The sequence below is a fragment of the Pogoniulus pusillus genome, chromosome 35, assembly GCF_015220805.1.
Source record: "Pogoniulus pusillus isolate bPogPus1 chromosome 35, bPogPus1.pri, whole genome shotgun sequence".
In the NCBI taxonomy this organism is placed as follows: domain Eukaryota; kingdom Metazoa; phylum Chordata; class Aves; order Piciformes; family Lybiidae; genus Pogoniulus; species Pogoniulus pusillus.
Window position 1 is genome coordinate 46610 of NC_087298.1, and position 15457 is coordinate 62066.

Below are 15457 nucleotides of genomic sequence, written 5' to 3' on the forward strand. Positions count from 1 at the left end.
CGTGCAATGGAGAGAGATTTGGCTGGTGGAGGCCTACCGAGGCCTGTCTTGAGGCTTAGCCAGGGGAGGGCTAGGCCAGGATCGGTTCTGAATCTGTACATATGCTTCTGCCTTGGTACCTTGTGTCATTTTTTTGCTTTTGTAAATGGCATTTAACCTCTAGTTCTGTGCAAGTGTCTTTATTTACTCCTTTGGGGTAAATCCTTTCCGGCCTCAGCCCAGAGCTCTTTCCAGCTCACACCAAGGCACGTGCTCGCCATGTGATTTGGAGGGCAAGAGGCCTATCGACTGCACCAGTGAAACACATAAAACACGTAGAAGAAGTCTGAACCTTATTAGAGGCCGCGGAGTTACCACAGAGGGCGGCCGTGATGTGTTGCAAGGGGCATCAAGGAGGTAACGGCGACCAGGAACCTGGAAATAAATTGGCTGATGGAGAAGCTAAAATGGCTGCAGAGCAGCCTGGGACAGAGGCTTTAGCGCTCATTCCCACGGGCAACATTCAGCTCCCCGAAGCGAAACCAGAATCAGTTAAATATTGCAGGGAGGACCTTAAGCTGATTTCTGATTGAAAAGCACAGGAAGGATCAAATGGGTGGACGCATATTCCTGATGGCTGAATTGTGGTACCATATTAATAACACTGTGGAAGGTAAGCAGGGAAGAAGAGACTCAGAGCCACTGGGGAGCAGATGCCCTCTGTCAATTCCGAAGCAGAAGGACGGAAAGCTGCATTCTTCACACCACAGTTACACGAGTCTCTCAGCAATGTGAAACGCGTTTGAGGAGCAGTCCAAACACCTCTCTTAGGATACGCGTGGGAACAACAGGGAAGGGCAACTTTGCGGGGCAGGAGTGACAAAGAAAATTCTCAGGACTCCCCAGGGAAGGGGGCACAGGTATTTCTTGGTCTTGGCTGACACGTCCTCGGGATGGCCAGACTCTTGCCCCTGCGGGAGCCATGAAGCCTGGGAAGTCACTAAGGCTCTATTGAAGGAGAGCCTAGCACCGTTTGGAGTGCGAGCAATTGTATCACCTGACAGGGGAACACGATTTTCTTCCAAAACGGTCCAGCAAATTAGCACAGATGTGGGCATTGACTGGCAGCTGCATGCTCCCTGTCAGCCACAGGCTAGCGGCTGGGTGAAGAGAAAGAAAAGAACCACCTGGCAAGGCAAGAAATAGCGACACGAAGTCAAGAACTTAATCTCCATCGGTACAAGGTACTCCCCTTAGCTCTGCTGAGAATCCGAACCCAACCATGAACTAGAGCAGGAGATCTCTCACAAGCAGGGGAACAGCCTTTGGGTCAACACATAACAGAAGTACAGAAGCAGGCAAGATCGACTGGGGGAAAAAAAAAAAAAAGAGTGCTACCCAGGCAAGTCAGGGCTTGGATCGTCCTGCGCCTCCCGCTGAGTATGGGGACTGGCTACATGGTAAAGACTTGTGAGGAGGAAGGAGAAGTGAAAGGGACCGTACCAGATGACCACCCGCACTGCAGTAAAGGTCAGCAAACAGCCCAAGTGGAGAGACTTCAGAGAGGCTGGAGAGCTGGGCAGGGAGAAATTTAATGAAATCCAACAGTCTGGCACTTGGAGAAGCTCCTTGTGCAGAGAGCTTCCAAGCCCAGCTGGCCATTGCTCCGCTGGGCAAGCCGCTGGGCTTGCCCCGCTTGAGCAGGAGGCTGGACTGGTTGACCTCCAGAGGTCCCTTCCAAGCCTCACGACGCTGGGAGTCCAAGGCACAAGGCGCCGGTGGCGCAGCTGTTGCCCGGCGAGGGCCATCGGAGCCCGCCGAGGCCACCAGGAACCCGTCCGAGAGGCGCCGACTCCGCCTGAGGAAGCAGCAGTGCCCCCGGGGCTGGAGGGCCGCGGGCTCGTCACGGAAGGCGTCGGCAAGCCCGGGACCGCCGGCACGACGCGCCCGGGGCTGCCGGCGCCGCTGCCGCCCTGCCCCTCAGCGCCCTCCTCCGCAGGTCCTGGCCGGACCACAAGCAACGCGGCTGTGAGCGCTGTCTTCAGAGCGGCGCCGTACAGCGGACAGGACCCGGCCGGGCCGGGCCGGGCCGCCGAGGCTCATGCGGGCTGCGGGCGGCGGCGAGAGCGGGGAGGCGGCAACGGCCCTCGGCGGGCCGGCAGCCCGCGGCGAGTCGCTGACGGCGCTAAGCCTTTGCAGGTTGGCGGCGGCGCTCGGGGAGGGCACGGAGCGGCGGCGGGAGCTGGAGCAGCGGGCGGCGCGGAGCCGGGCCCCGCTGCGGCGCTGCTGAGTGCAGGGTGCTCTGTGACATCACAGTGCCCGGGGACATAGCAGAGCTGCAGCAAGGGCACCACTCCGGCAGTGCTAGTGAGCAGCAGCAGTGGCAGCTGCATTGGTAGTGAGCACAACATGGTGAAGGCTCAGCGAGCCGTGTCCTTCGCCCTTCTCCTGCTCTTGGTGCCCCTGTTAGGCTGGGAGGTTGAGGCTGTGCCTTGGCAAAGTGAGGGATCAGGTAGGTGGGCGGGCGACGGCAGTTCACCCGGTCCCCTGGCCTTCACTGCCCTGCCTATCAGGAGAGCCTTGAAGGGTCTCCTGGGAGCTCCCTGGTTGCCTTTGCCCACAGCTGGGGCTGCAGGCGGCACAGACGCAGCCTCACCGCTGCCTCCCGGGGCTGGCACTCACCCTGGTGTCGGGGGGGGGTGGGTGGGTGCGTGCGTGTGTGTGTGCGTGTGTGTGTGTATGGCTTTGGGCTGCCTTTGAGATCTGTCAGCTCAAAGCCCAAATGCGACCGAGGTGACCCCGCTGTGTGTGTGCGCTGGGTCAGGGTGCTCCCTTCAGTGTCCTGCTGTTGGCTCAGGACAGTGTCTGCCACAGCCTCTGAGGTGAGACGCTGCTGTTTAGTTGCAGATGCAGGCATGGGGAGGGCATCCGCATCTCCTCAGCTGGGTCCTGTGCCAGAGCCCACCTGGCATCCCAGGGGTAAGTGGTCCCTCTTGACTTCCCACGGCAGAGTGAGCTTCAGCTTCCTCCTTGGGCCAAAGCTAACATGGGACTTTCCCTTCAGGCCCTCAGAGAGCCAAGTCCGTGGCTGCAAAAGCAAAGTCCTACCAGCACACATCAGAAATCCTAAAGGCAATCCTGAAGGACCTGGAGGGATCAGCCTACGGTGAGTGTCAGCGGTGCAGTGCAGAGCTGTGCAGTGACTCTTGGCTGCTTCAGCTCTCTGATGCCAGCTGTGCTTTAAGAACGTGCCTGTACCGTTCCTCTCGCTCTGGGGCACTCTGGGCTCTTCACTGCCACTTGGGAAAGTGCCTAGAATGTGGCTGCCAGACCTGGCACTTCAGCCTAGCCTGTGTGTCTCTTGCTCTTCCCGTGTGGTAGAGCTGCCACGATGTGAAGTGCTTCTCCAAAGGGTGCTTTCCCCAGCTCACCCTCTCCTTGTCCTCTCTGCGGGCAGTAATTTATCTCCATCTGCCAGCTGGCCAAAAGCACCAAACCGGGTGGAAACAAATCGCCGCAACCTCCTGGTCTCAACAGCTCAGGAGCTGCTGTCTCCTGGTAAACTGGGCAGTGCCTCCTGCTTCCATGCCCCTCCCTGAGTGGCTTGGTGTTTGGACTAGTGAGTGGGAGGCCCCCAAAGGCCTGGGCTCTGTTTCTAAGCCTCCCTGGTGTGCTTCGAGAAGCCTTGCTCCCTGCAGACTGCCTGTGCCTGCAGAGGAACGGTGCCTTGCAGTGACGCTGACAGATTTGCTCCCTACAGAGCTGGGCCCTGAGACCAAGGAGAAAGAGACGCTCCAGGAAGAAGGCCACAGACCCGAGGTGCCAGTCTCTGCCCAGAAAACAGGGGCAGGTAATTGCTGTCTTTTGGTCATCCAGGTCATCAGTCCCAGGGTACCTGCAGGCTCCCTTCTCCTCCTCCTGTGCCCACTGCTGGACAGCATCAGAGCAGGCTGCCAGCAGTGCGCAGGACACGCTAACGCAGAACTCTTCCTCCAGGTGAGGCTGGCAGGAGAAGCACAAACCCTGGGGATGCTCAGGATTTCCAGAAGTACTGCATAGAAGGTGTCGTGGCCGTCCTGGGCTCCGTACTCTTTGGGATGCTGCTGTGCTGTGCTCTCTGTGTGTGGAAGAGGAGGAGAGAGTGAGTTGCCGGGGTGTGCTGTGCTACACACCTGCACTAGGTGGCTGCTGTTGGCCATGAAGCAGGCAGGGCTGGGCCACCTGGGAGAGCCCACTGAGTTCCTGGGCAAACTCTGCTGAGGTTTCTGCTCGAAGATATTGCAAATGGCCTCTCAGCCTCTGGGCTTTCTTTTCTGAAACCCCTTCTCACTGTGGCACGTTGAGGCGCCAGTGGCTCGCACGTCCTGCCCAGCTTTGGGGCCCTGGGTTAGCCAGGCTCAGGCAGCCTTCATGGCACGGGCAGAGCCGGCAGGCTGGGATGGTCAGGGCCAGGAGGTGGCCATGGGCAGGCGAGCAGAGCCCAGGCAAGGGCTGCAGGCTGCCCTCTTTCCTGCACGGAGCTCTCCATGCCCCAGCTCCCACACGCAGCTGGCTGCCCTGCACTGTCTCGGCCAGCTGGCCCCACGGTCTCTTCTCTCCACAGGCGCCGCTCTGCAGCAGTGTGAGCCTCCCGGAGCAGCACCGCAGCTGCCCCCCACACCCGGAGGGAGGGAGGGAGGGAGGGACGGACGGACGGACGGACGGATGGGGCACGTCTTCAGGATGCATCCAGAGGCTCCTTTCTGACCACTGCCTCCCGTTTGTCAGCAATAAATACAGAGCAGCAGCAGTTGTCTGAGTCGTAGTGGCAGCAAACCCAGGGAACCACCAACCGCTGGGCCAGGCCTCCCCTGGGGGCATACAGGGATACTGGGCCTGCTCTGGGTAGGGGGCATTGAGGCCTGATCTGGCCTCACTGGTCGTGCTCGGAGTGGGACACTGTGGCCTAGTGGGCCTCGTGCAATGGAGAGAGATTTGGCTGGTGGAGGCCTACCGAGGCCCTGGGGGTTCTTTGCAGCCCAAAGAGTTCCCTGGTTCCCTGACTCCATCAGGAGTTGCAGCGTAAGAGGTTTTGTTCTGTTTGCAGCCAGAGGAGTCCAGTGCAGCTCCCTCTGCCACCTCTGGTGCCTCTGCCGCAGCTGCTGCTGCAATGCCCCAGACACCGAGCCAGGAGCAGCTGCTGAGGCACCAACTGCTTGTGAAGGAGAAGCAGGTGCTGAAGCTTCGGCAGAAGCTGTCCAAGCTGGAGCAGGCTGGAGCACAGCTGGTGAGTAGGACAGGTGGGGACCCTGCTCTGGTGAGGCTCAGCTTCTGTGGGGCAGTCCTTGGGTGTCCTGGTGACTGCCAGCATCACTTGGCATGGAGCAAGGCGAGTCCAGCTGGGGAGCTTGGGCAGCATTTGCTAATGGAAAAGCCTTGAGAGCTGCACTGCAAATGGAGGCCAAAGCAGGGGGATTTGTTGGGGTTTTCTTCTGAGCTTCCCTCACAATGATCCCTGCCTCTGCTCTTGCTGCTGCTCAGGCAGGAGAGATGACCTCCATGCAGGCAGAAGCACAGGGCAGAGAGGAAGGGAGAGCAAGGGGCAGCGAGCAGCCTGCTGAGGCACAGCTGCCACCTGCCCACCCTGCGCAGGGACTGCAGGGGAGAGCACTCAAGAGGAGAGTGAGAAGTTTGTTTCCCCTTTCATCACCTCCTAAAATGAGAAGGGTCCATCAGGGAGGCCCTGAGCAGTGCCAGGTGGAAGCAGACAGCCAAGCAGCAGCAGCAGCTGGCAGCAGGAGCTGATGTCCTCTCTCTGTGGAGTGGTTTCTGAAGCTGTGAGGTTATGCCCTTACTGCCAGGCTCAGCATTCTTGTTCTGAAGAAACACAGACAGTTGGAGATCTCTTGATGGTGCCTGCTCTGCAGGAGAGGTGGCTCTGAACCACAGGCTCTGCCACTGTCTGACCCCGGCGTAAGGAACGGGATGGCTGCAGTGTGTTGTGCTCTGCAACGAGGCAGTTGGGCATATTCTGGGTTAGATTTGGCAACCTTTGGGTGCCTGTGAGGGACAAAAAGGTGTTTCTGATCCTTGAGTGGCTTAGCTCTAGGTCATTTATTCTTTCTGTCTAAACACATGAATGGCTGCTGTGCTGCAGTGATGTTGTCAGTGGTGCTGAGCAGACCTGCATGAACCTAGTTGCCAACTCACCGTTTTGGGGGGAAAAAAGTTGGGTTTTGGCATATTCAAATAAAGCAAATACAAACTATGTTAAATGTGTGGAAGTTTTACTGAGAAGACATTGGAATTTGCTATGAAAGAAACCCCTGGTTTAGGTTTGCTCTTGAAGTCCCTTGGGTGGGCATTGCTCTCAGTCAGGGCCTTATTTGGCTGCAAGGTCCAACACCTTCTCCAAGGCTGGACTCCAGCTGTGACCGTTTGCACATCCTGGTAAGCACGCAGGGTGCTGGGTGTGGAGAGGCAGGAGCCTGCCTGACAGTGAGCAGTTGGTATGGAGAGAGGCAGGGAAGTGCCTAGAGCAGAGCTAGACCAAGGGCAGGGCCCCGTGGCCTGCAGGCTGCTGAGCAGAGGGGAGCTGTCCAGCCTTAGCAGCAGGCTGAGTGCAGGCCTTGATGCGCAGCCCAGAGGAGGGATTGATTTCTTGTGGAGTAGGAGCTGATGGAAATAAAGATGCCACTGGCACTTGATCTGGACAGCCCTGGCAGTGGCCTGGCTCTTCACAGCTGGCACTCTGCAGTCCCTGGAGGGGTGCTTTGGGCTCTTGGCCACCTGTGCAGCACAGCAGCTCCTCTGCAAGGGCAGAGCACCCTTTTCTCTCCAGCATGGTGCTGCTTGTGATCTTGGGGCAAGCGGAGCTCCATCTGCCACACTGCCATGGGTGCAGCCAGGGGTGCCAGGGTCTTCTGCTGGGCCTCCCCAGGCAGTGCCCAGGTCTGTTGTGGGGTGAGGCATGCAGATGTGAGCTCAGGCCTGTCCGCTAGGGAAGGAACAGTGCAAGCAGTGGAGTGCCACTGAAATACCACTGCAGAGGTAGCTTCAGCTTCTCCTGTGCTCTGGGCACCTCACTTGTGCAGCCAAGAGCTTACCTGTTTCTAGAGATGCATTTTTAGTGCAAGCTACAGTCCAGCACAGCAAGACAGGACACAAACCCCTCTGTGCCCTGCAGTCTGACAGACCTCACAGACATACAAATGCCACAGAGCTTTTCCTGAAGCCTATTTTTACAGAGGGCTGGAATCAGTGACAATTTGAATGCCCTTGCACAAGAGTTGCTTTCCCACCTGCTTTCCAACTTGCAGCAGTTCCCTTGCAGCTCTGCTGCTCACCTCTGTGCTTTCCCCATGCAGGAAGAGCCACTCTGACAGTGGGGAGACAGGAGGAACTCTTTGCTTCCAATGCCAATCACTCTCTCTGGCAACCCAGGGAACCACCAACCGCTGGGCCAGGCCTCCCCTGGGGGCATACAGGGATACTGGGCCTGCTCTGGGTAGGGGGCATTGAGGCCCGATCTGGCCTCACTGGTCGTGCTCGGAGTGGGACACTGTGGCCTAGTGGGCCTCGTGCAATGGAGAGAGATTTGGCTGGTGGAGGCCTACCGAGGCCTGTCTTGAGGCTTAGCCAGGGGAGGGCTAGGCCAGGATCGGTTCTGAATCTGTACATATGCTTCTGCCTTGGTACCTTGTGTCATTTTTTTGCTTTTGTAAATGGCATTTAACCTCTAGTTCTGTGCAAGTGTCTTTATTTACTCCTTTGGGGTAAATCCTTTCCGGCCTCAGCCCAGAGCTCTTTCCAGCTCACACCAAGGCACGTGCTCGCCATGTGATTTGGAGGGCAAGAGGCCTATCGACTGCACCAGTGAAACACATAAAACACGTAGAAGAAGTCTGAACCTTATTAGAGGCCGCGGAGTTACCACAGAGGGCGGCCGTGATGTGTTGCAAGGGGCATCAAGGAGGTAACGGCGACCAGGAACCTGGAAATAAATTGGCTGATGGAGAAGCTAAAATGGCTGCAGAGCAGCCTGGGACAGAGGCTTTAGCGCTCATTCCCACGGGCAACATTCAGCTCCCCGAAGCGAAACCAGAATCAGTTAAATATTGCAGGGAGGACCTTAAGCTGATTTCTGATTGAAAAGCACAGGAAGGATCAAATGGGTGGACGCATATTCCTGATGGCTGAATTGTGGTACCATATTAATAACACTGTGGAAGGTAAGCAGGGAAGAAGAGACTCAGAGCCACTGGGGAGCAGATGCCCTCTGTCAATTCCGAAGCAGAAGGACGGAAAGCTGCATTCTTCACACCACAGTTACACGAGTCTCTCAGCAATGTGAAACGCGTTTGAGGAGCAGTCCAAACACCTCTCTTAGGATACGCGTGGGAACAACAGGGAAGGGCAACTTTGCGGGGCAGGAGTGACAAAGAAAATTCTCAGGACTCCCCAGGGAAGGGGGCACAGGTATTTCTTGGTCTTGGCTGACACGTCCTCGGGATGGCCAGACTCTTGCCCCTGCGGGAGCCATGAAGCCTGGGAAGTCACTAAGGCTCTATTGAAGGAGAGCCTAGCACCGTTTGGAGTGCGAGCAATTGTATCACCTGACAGGGGAACACGATTTTCTTCCAAAACGGTCCAGCAAATTAGCACAGATGTGGGCATTGACTGGCAGCTGCATGCTCCCTGTCAGCCACAGGCTAGCGGCTGGGTGAAGAGAAAGAAAAGAACCACCTGGCAAGGCAAGAAATAGCGACACGAAGTCAAGAACTTAATCTCCATCGGTACAAGGTACTCCCCTTAGCTCTGCTGAGAATCCGAACCCAACCATGAACTAGAGCAGGAGATCTCTCACAAGCAGGGGAACAGCCTTTGGGTCAACACATAACAGAAGTACAGAAGCAGGCAAGATCGACTGGGGGAAAAAAAAAAAAAAGAGTGCTACCCAGGCAAGTCAGGGCTTGGATCGTCCTGCGCCTCCCGCTGAGTATGGGGACTGGCTACATGGTAAAGACTTGTGAGGAGGAAGGAGAAGTGAAAGGGACCGTACCAGATGACCACCCGCACTGCAGTAAAGGTCAGCAAACAGCCCAAGTGGAGAGACTTCAGAGAGGCTGGAGAGCTGGGCAGGGAGAAATTTAATGAAATCCAACAGTCTGGCACTTGGAGAAGCTCCTTGTGCAGAGAGCTTCCAAGCCCAGCTGGCCATTGCTCCGCTGGGCAAGCCGCTGGGCTTGCCCCGCTTGAGCAGGAGGCTGGACTGGTTGACCTCCAGAGGTCCCTTCCAAGCCTCACGACGCTGGGAGTCCAAGGCACAAGGCGCCGGTGGCGCAGCTGTTGCCCGGCGAGGGCCATCGGAGCCCGCCGAGGCCACCAGGAACCCGTCCGAGAGGCGCCGACTCCGCCTGAGGAAGCAGCAGTGCCCCCGGGGCTGGAGGGCCGCGGGCTCGTCACGGAAGGCGTCGGCAAGCCCGGGACCGCCGGCACGACGCGCCCGGGGCTGCCGGCGCCGCTGCCGCCCTGCCCCTCAGCGCCCTCCTCCGCAGGTCCTGGCCGGACCACAAGCAACGCGGCTGTGAGCGCTGTCTTCAGAGCGGCGCCGTACAGCGGACAGGACCCGGCCGGGCCGGGCCGGGCCGCCGAGGCTCATGCGGGCTGCGGGCGGCGGCGAGAGCGGGGAGGCGGCAACGGCCCTCGGCGGGCCGGCAGCCCGCGGCGAGTCGCTGACGGCGCTAAGCCTTTGCAGGTTGGCGGCGGCGCTCGGGGAGGGCACGGAGCGGCGGCGGGAGCTGGAGCAGCGGGCGGCGCGGAGCCGGGCCCCGCTGCGGCGCTGCTGAGTGCAGGGTGCTCTGTGACATCACAGTGCCCGGGGACATAGCAGAGCTGCAGCAAGGGCACCACTCCGGCAGTGCTAGTGAGCAGCAGCAGTGGCAGCTGCATTGGTAGTGAGCACAACATGGTGAAGGCTCAGCGAGCCGTGTCCTTCGCCCTCCTCCTGCTCTTGGTGCCCCTGTTAGGCTGGGAGGTTGAGGCTGTGCCTTGGCAAAGTGAGGGATCAGGTAGGTGGGCGGGCGACGGCAGTTCACCCGGTCCCCTGGCCTTCACTGCCCTGCCTATCAGGAGAGCCTTGAAGGGTCTCCTGGGAGCTCCCTGGTTGCCTTTGCCCACAGCTGGGGCTGCAGGCGGCACAGACGCAGCCTCACAGCTGCCTTCCGGGGCTGGCACTCACACAGGTGTCGGCGGGGGGTGGGTGGGTGCGTGCGTGTGTGTGTGCGTGTGTGTGTGTATGGCTTTGGGCTGCCTTTGAGATCTGTCAGCTCAAAGCCCAAATGCGACCGAGGTGACCCCGCTGTGTGTGTGCGCTGGGTCAGGGTGCTCCCTTCAGTGTCCTGCTGTTGGCTCAGGACAGTGTCTGCCACAGCCTCTGAGGTGAGACGCTGCTGTTTAGTTGCAGATGCAGGCATGGGGAGGGCATCCGCATCTCCTCAGCTGGGTCCTGTGCCAGAGCCCACCTGGCATCCCAGGGGTAAGTGGTCCCTCTTGACTTCCCACGGCAGAGTGAGCTTCAGCTTCCTCCTTGGGCCAAAGCTAACATGGGACTTTCCCTTCAGGCCCTCAGAGAGCCAAGTCCGTGGCTGCAAAAGCAAAGTCCTACCAGCACACATCAGAAATCCTAAAGGCAATCCTGAAGGACCTGGAGGGATCAGCCTACGGTGAGTGTCAGCGGTGCAGTGCAGAGCTGTGCAGTGACTCTCGGCTGCTTCAGCTCTCTGATGCCAGCTGTGCTTTAGAGAACGTGCCTGTACCGTTCCTCTCGCTCTGGGGCACTCTGGGCTCTTCACTGCCACTTGGGAAAGTGCCTAGAATGTGGCTGCCAGACCTGGCACTTCAGCCTAGCCTGTGTGTCTCTTGCTCTTCCCGTGTGGTAGAGCTGCCACGATGTGAAGTGCTTCTCCAAAGGGTGCTTTCCCCAGCTCACCCTCTCCTTGTCCTCTCTGCGGGCAGTAATTTATCTCCATCTGCCAGCTGGCCAAAAGCACCAAACCGGGTGGAAACAAATCGCCGCAACCTCCTGGTCTCAACAGCTCAGGAGCTGCTGTCTCCTGGTAAACTGGGCAGTGCCTCCTGCTTCCATGCCCCTCCCTGAGTGGCTTGGTGTTTGGACTAGTGAGCGGGAGGCCCCCAAAGGCCTGGGCTCTGTTTCTAAGCCTCCCTGGTGTGCTTCGAGAAGCCTTGCTCCCTGCAGACTGCCTGTGCCTGCAGAGGAACGGTGCCTTGCAGTGACGCTGACAGATTTGCTCCCTACAGAGCTGGGCCCTGAGACCAAGGAGAAAGAGACGCTCCAGGAAGAAGGCCACAGACCCGAGGTGCCAGTCTCTGCCCAGAAAACAGGGGCAGGTAATTGCTGTCTTTTGGTCATCCAGGTCATCAGTCCCAGGGTACCTGCAGGCTCCCTTCTCCTCCTCCTGTGCCCACTGCTGGACAGCATCAGAGCAGGCTGCCAGCAGTGCGCAGGACACGCTAACGCAGAACTCTTCCTCCAGGTGAGGCTGGCAGGAGAAGCACAAACCCTGGGGATGCTCAGGATTTCCAGAAGTACTGCATAGAAGGTGTCGTGGCCGTCCTGGGCTCCGTACTCTTTGGGATGCTGCTGTGCTGTGCTCTCTGTGTGTGGAAGAGGAGGAGAGAGTGAGTTGCCGGGGTGTGCTGTGCTACACACCTGCACTAGGTGGCTGCTGTTGGCCATGAAGCAGGCAGGGCTGGGCCACCTGGGAGAGCCCACTGAGTTCCTGGGCAAACTCTGCTGAGGTTTCTGCTCGAAGATATTGCAAATGGCCTCTCAGCCTCTGGGCTTTCTTTTCTGAAACCCCTTCTCACTGTGGCACGTTGAGGCGCCAGTGGCTCGCACGTCCTGCCCAGCTTTGGGGCCCTGGGTTAGCCAGGCTCAGGCAGCCTTCATGGCACGGGCAGAGCCGGCAGGCTGGGATGGTCAGGGCCAGGAGGTGGCCATGGGCAGGCGAGCAGAGCCCAGGCAAGGGCTGCAGGCTGCCCTCTTTCCTGCACGGAGCTCTCCATGCCCCAGCTCCCACACGCAGCTGGCTGCCCTGCACTGTCTCGGCCAGCTGGCCCCACGGTCTCTTCTCTCCACAGGCGCCGCTCTGCAGCAGTGTGAGCCTCCCGGAGCAGCACCGCAGCTGCCCCCCACACCCGGAGGGAGGGAGGGAGGGAGGGACGGACGGACGGACGGACGGATGGGGCACGTCTTCAGGATGCATCCAGAGGCTCCTTTCTGACCACTGCCTCCCGTTTGTCAGCAATAAATACAGAGCAGCAGCAGTTGTCTGAGTCGTAGTGGCAGCAAACCCAGGGAACCACCAACCGCTGGGCCAGGCCTCCCCTGGGGGCATACAGGGATACTGGGCCTGCTCTGGGTAGGGGGCATTGAGGCCTGATCTGGCCTCACTGGTCGTGCTCGGAGTGGGACACTGTGGCCTAGTGGGCCTCGTGCAATGGAGAGAGATTTGGCTGGTGGAGGCCTACCGAGGCCCTGGGGGTTCTTTGCAGCCCAAAGAGTTCCCTGGTTCCCTGACTCCATCAGGAGTTGCAGCGTAAGAGGTTTTGTTCTGTTTGCAGCCAGAGGAGTCCAGTGCAGCTCCCTCTGCCACCTCTGGTGCCTCTGCCGCAGCTGCTGCTGCAATGCCCCAGACACCGAGCCAGGAGCAGCTGCTGAGGCACCAACTGCTTGTGAAGGAGAAGCAGGTGCTGAAGCTTCGGCAGAAGCTGTCCAAGCTGGAGCAGGCTGGAGCACAGCTGGTGAGTAGGACAGGTGGGGACCCTGCTCTGGTGAGGCTCAGCTTCTGTGGGGCAGTCCTTGGGTGTCCTGGTGACTGCCAGCATCACTTGGCATGGAGCAAGGCGAGTCCAGCTGGGGAGCTTGGGCAGCATTTGCTAATGGAAAAGCCTTGAGAGCTGCACTGCAAATGGAGGCCAAAGCAGGGGGATTTGTTGGGGTTTTCTTCTGAGCTTCCCTCACAATGATCCCTGCCTCTGCTCTTGCTGCTGCTCAGGCAGGAGAGATGACCTCCATGCAGGCAGAAGCACAGGGCAGAGAGGAAGGGAGAGCAAGGGGCAGCGAGCAGCCTGCTGAGGCACAGCTGCCACCTGCCCACCCTGCGCAGGGACTGCAGGGGAGAGCACTCAAGAGGAGAGTGAGAAGTTTGTTTCCCCTTTCATCACCTCCTAAAATGAGAAGGGTCCATCAGGGAGGCCCTGAGCAGTGCCAGGTGGAAGCAGACAGCCAAGCAGCAGCAGCAGCTGGCAGCAGGAGCTGATGTCCTCTCTCTGTGGAGTGGTTTCTGAAGCTGTGAGGTTATGCCCTTACTGCCAGGCTCAGCATTCTTGTTCTGAAGAAACACAGACAGTTGGAGATCTCTTGATGGTGCCTGCTCTGCAGGAGAGGTGGCTCTGAACCACAGGCTCTGCCACTGTCTGACCCCGGCGTAAGGAACGGGATGGCTGCAGTGTGTTGTGCTCTGCAACGAGGCAGTTGGGCATATTCTGGGTTAGATTTGGCAACCTTTGGGTGCCTGTGAGGGACAAAAAGGTGTTTCTGATCCTTGAGTGGCTTAGCTCTAGGTCATTTATTCTTTCTGTCTAAACACATGAATGGCTGCTGTGCTGCAGTGATGTTGTCAGTGGTGCTGAGCAGACCTGCATGAACCTAGTTGCCAACTCACCGTTTTGGGGGGAAAAAAGTTGGGTTTTGGCATATTCAAATAAAGCAAATACAAACTATGTTAAATGTGTGGAAGTTTTACTGAGAAGACATTGGAATTTGCTATGAAAGAAACCCCTGGTTTAGGTTTGCTCTTGAAGTCCCTTGGGTGGGCATTGCTCTCAGTCAGGGCCTTATTTGGCTGCAAGGTCCAACACCTTCTCCAAGGCTGGACTCCAGCTGTGACCGTTTGCACATCCTGGTAAGCACGCAGGGTGCTGGGTGTGGAGAGGCAGGAGCCTGCCTGACAGTGAGCAGTTGGTATGGAGAGAGGCAGGGAAGTGCCTAGAGCAGAGCTAGACCAAGGGCAGGGCCCCGTGGCCTGCAGGCTGCTGAGCAGAGGGGAGCTGTCCAGCCTTAGCAGCAGGCTGAGTGCAGGCCTTGATGCGCAGCCCAGAGGAGGGATTGATTTCTTGTGGAGTAGGAGCTGATGGAAATAAAGATGCCACTGGCACTTGATCTGGACAGCCCTGGCAGTGGCCTGGCTCTTCACAGCTGGCACTCTGCAGTCCCTGGAGGGGTGCTTTGGGCTCTTGGCCACCTGTGCAGCACAGCAGCTCCTCTGCAAGGGCAGAGCACCCTTTTCTCTCCAGCATGGTGCTGCTTGTGATCTTGGGGCAAGCGGAGCTCCATCTGCCACACTGCCATGGGTGCAGCCAGGGGTGCCAGGGTCTTCTGCTGGGCCTCCCCAGGCAGTGCCCAGGTCTGTTGTGGGGTGAGGCATGCAGATGTGAGCTCAGGCCTGTCCGCTAGGGAAGGAACAGTGCAAGCAGTGGAGTGCCACTGAAATACCACTGCAGAGGTAGCTTCAGCTTCTCCTGTGCTCTGGGCACCTCACTTGTGCAGCCAAGAGCTTACCTGTTTCTAGAGATGCATTTTTAGTGCAAGCTACAGTCCAGCACAGCAAGACAGGACACAAACCCCTCTGTGCCCTGCAGTCTGACAGACCTCACAGACATACAAATGCCACAGAGCTTTTCCTGAAGCCTATTTTTACAGAGGGCTGGAATCAGTGACAATTTGAATGCCCTTGCACAAGAGTTGCTTTCCCACCTGCTTTCCAACTTGCAGCAGTTCCCTTGCAGCTCTGCTGCTCACCTCTGTGCTTTCCCCATGCAGGAAGAGCCACTCTGACAGTGGGGAGACAGGAGGAACTCTTTGCTTCCAATGCCAATCACTCTCTCTGGCAACCCAGGGAACCACCAACCGCTGGGCCAGGCCTCCCCTGGGGGCATACAGGGATACTGGGCCTGCTCTGGGTAGGGGGCATTGAGGCCCGATCTGGCCTCACTGGTCGTGCTCGGAGTGGGACACTGTGGCCTAGTGGGCCTCGTGCAATGGAGAGAGATTTGGCTGGTGGAGGCCTACCGAGGCCTGTCTTGAGGCTTAGCCAGGGGAGGGCTAGGCCAGGATCGGTTCTGAATCTGTACATATGCTTCTGCCTTGGTACCTTGTGTCATTTTTTTGCTTTTGTAAATGGCATTTAACCTCTAGTTCTGTGCAAGTGTCTTTATTTACTCCTTTGGGGTAAATCCTTTCCGGCCTCAGCCCAGAGCTCTTTCCAGCTCACACCAAGGCACGTGCTCGCCATGTGATTTGGAGGGCAAGAGGCCTATCGACTGCACCAGTGAAACACATAAAACACGTAGAAGAAGTCTGAACCTTATTAGAGGCCGCGGAGTTACCACAGAGGGCGGCCGTGATGTGTTGCAA

At 58.3% G+C, this 15457-nt stretch overlaps 2 protein-coding genes across 8 annotated transcripts; both read left to right on the plus strand.

The window, feature by feature from the left end:
• The first annotated feature begins 1766 nt into the window (after window positions 1-1766).
• On the plus strand, window positions 1767-6226 carry LOC135190089 (uncharacterized). 4 transcript variants are annotated; one of them, XR_010308424.1, is made up of 7 exons: window positions 2238-2491; window positions 2881-2958; window positions 3044-3145; window positions 3740-3829; window positions 3976-4120; window positions 5066-5245; window positions 5611-6226. XR_010308424.1 is itself a non-coding variant. In XM_064171011.1 (6 exons), exons 2-6 carry the CDS (start codon window positions 2895-2897, stop codon window positions 5160-5162), a joined length of 498 nt encoding a protein of 165 aa, XP_064027081.1. In that variant the 5' UTR covers window positions 1767-2178; window positions 2881-2894; the 3' UTR covers window positions 5163-6226. The 4 variants fall into 4 exon arrangements, 3 of the variants coding, with proteins under 3 accessions (XP_064027081.1, XP_064027079.1, XP_064027080.1); XM_064171011.1 differs by lacking the exon at window positions 2238-2491 and adding an exon at window positions 1767-2178 and having other exon boundaries at window positions 5066-6226; XM_064171009.1 differs by having other exon boundaries at window positions 5066-6226.
• Window positions 6227-9303: 3077 nt separating this feature from the next.
• LOC135190088 (uncharacterized) lies at window positions 9304-13764 on the plus strand. Of its 4 annotated transcripts, XR_010308423.1 has the most exons (7): window positions 9805-10028; window positions 10418-10495; window positions 10581-10682; window positions 11278-11367; window positions 11514-11658; window positions 12604-12783; window positions 13149-13764. XR_010308423.1 is itself a non-coding variant. In XM_064171008.1 (6 exons), the coding sequence occupies exons 2-6, from the start codon at window positions 10432-10434 to the stop codon at window positions 12698-12700; spliced, it is 498 nt and encodes a 165-aa protein (XP_064027078.1). In that variant the 5' UTR covers window positions 9304-9715; window positions 10418-10431; the 3' UTR covers window positions 12701-13764. The 4 variants fall into 4 exon arrangements, 3 of the variants coding, with proteins under 3 accessions (XP_064027078.1, XP_064027076.1, XP_064027077.1); XM_064171008.1 differs by lacking the exon at window positions 9805-10028 and adding an exon at window positions 9304-9715 and having other exon boundaries at window positions 12604-13764; XM_064171006.1 differs by having other exon boundaries at window positions 12604-13764.
• The last annotated feature ends 1693 nt before the right edge of the window (window positions 13765-15457 follow it).

Coding starts and splice junctions, on each gene's coding strand:
- LOC135190089 (XM_064171009.1), top strand. CDS start 2,389: ATGGTGAAGGCTCAGCGAGCCGTGTCCTTCGCCCTTCTCCTGCTCTTG. Junction 2,959..3,043: donor GCCCACCTGGCATCCCAGGG/GTAAGTGGTCCC, acceptor CTTTCCCTTCAG/GCCCTCAGAGAGCCAAGTCC. Junction 3,830..3,975: donor TGCCCAGAAAACAGGGGCAG/GTAATTGCTGTC, acceptor CTCTTCCTCCAG/GTGAGGCTGGCAGGAGAAGC.
- LOC135190088 (XM_064171006.1), top strand. CDS start 9,926: ATGGTGAAGGCTCAGCGAGCCGTGTCCTTCGCCCTCCTCCTGCTCTTG. Junction 10,496..10,580: donor GCCCACCTGGCATCCCAGGG/GTAAGTGGTCCC, acceptor CTTTCCCTTCAG/GCCCTCAGAGAGCCAAGTCC. Junction 11,659..12,603: donor GTGTGGAAGAGGAGGAGAGA/GTGAGTTGCCGG, acceptor TTCTGTTTGCAG/CCAGAGGAGTCCAGTGCAGC.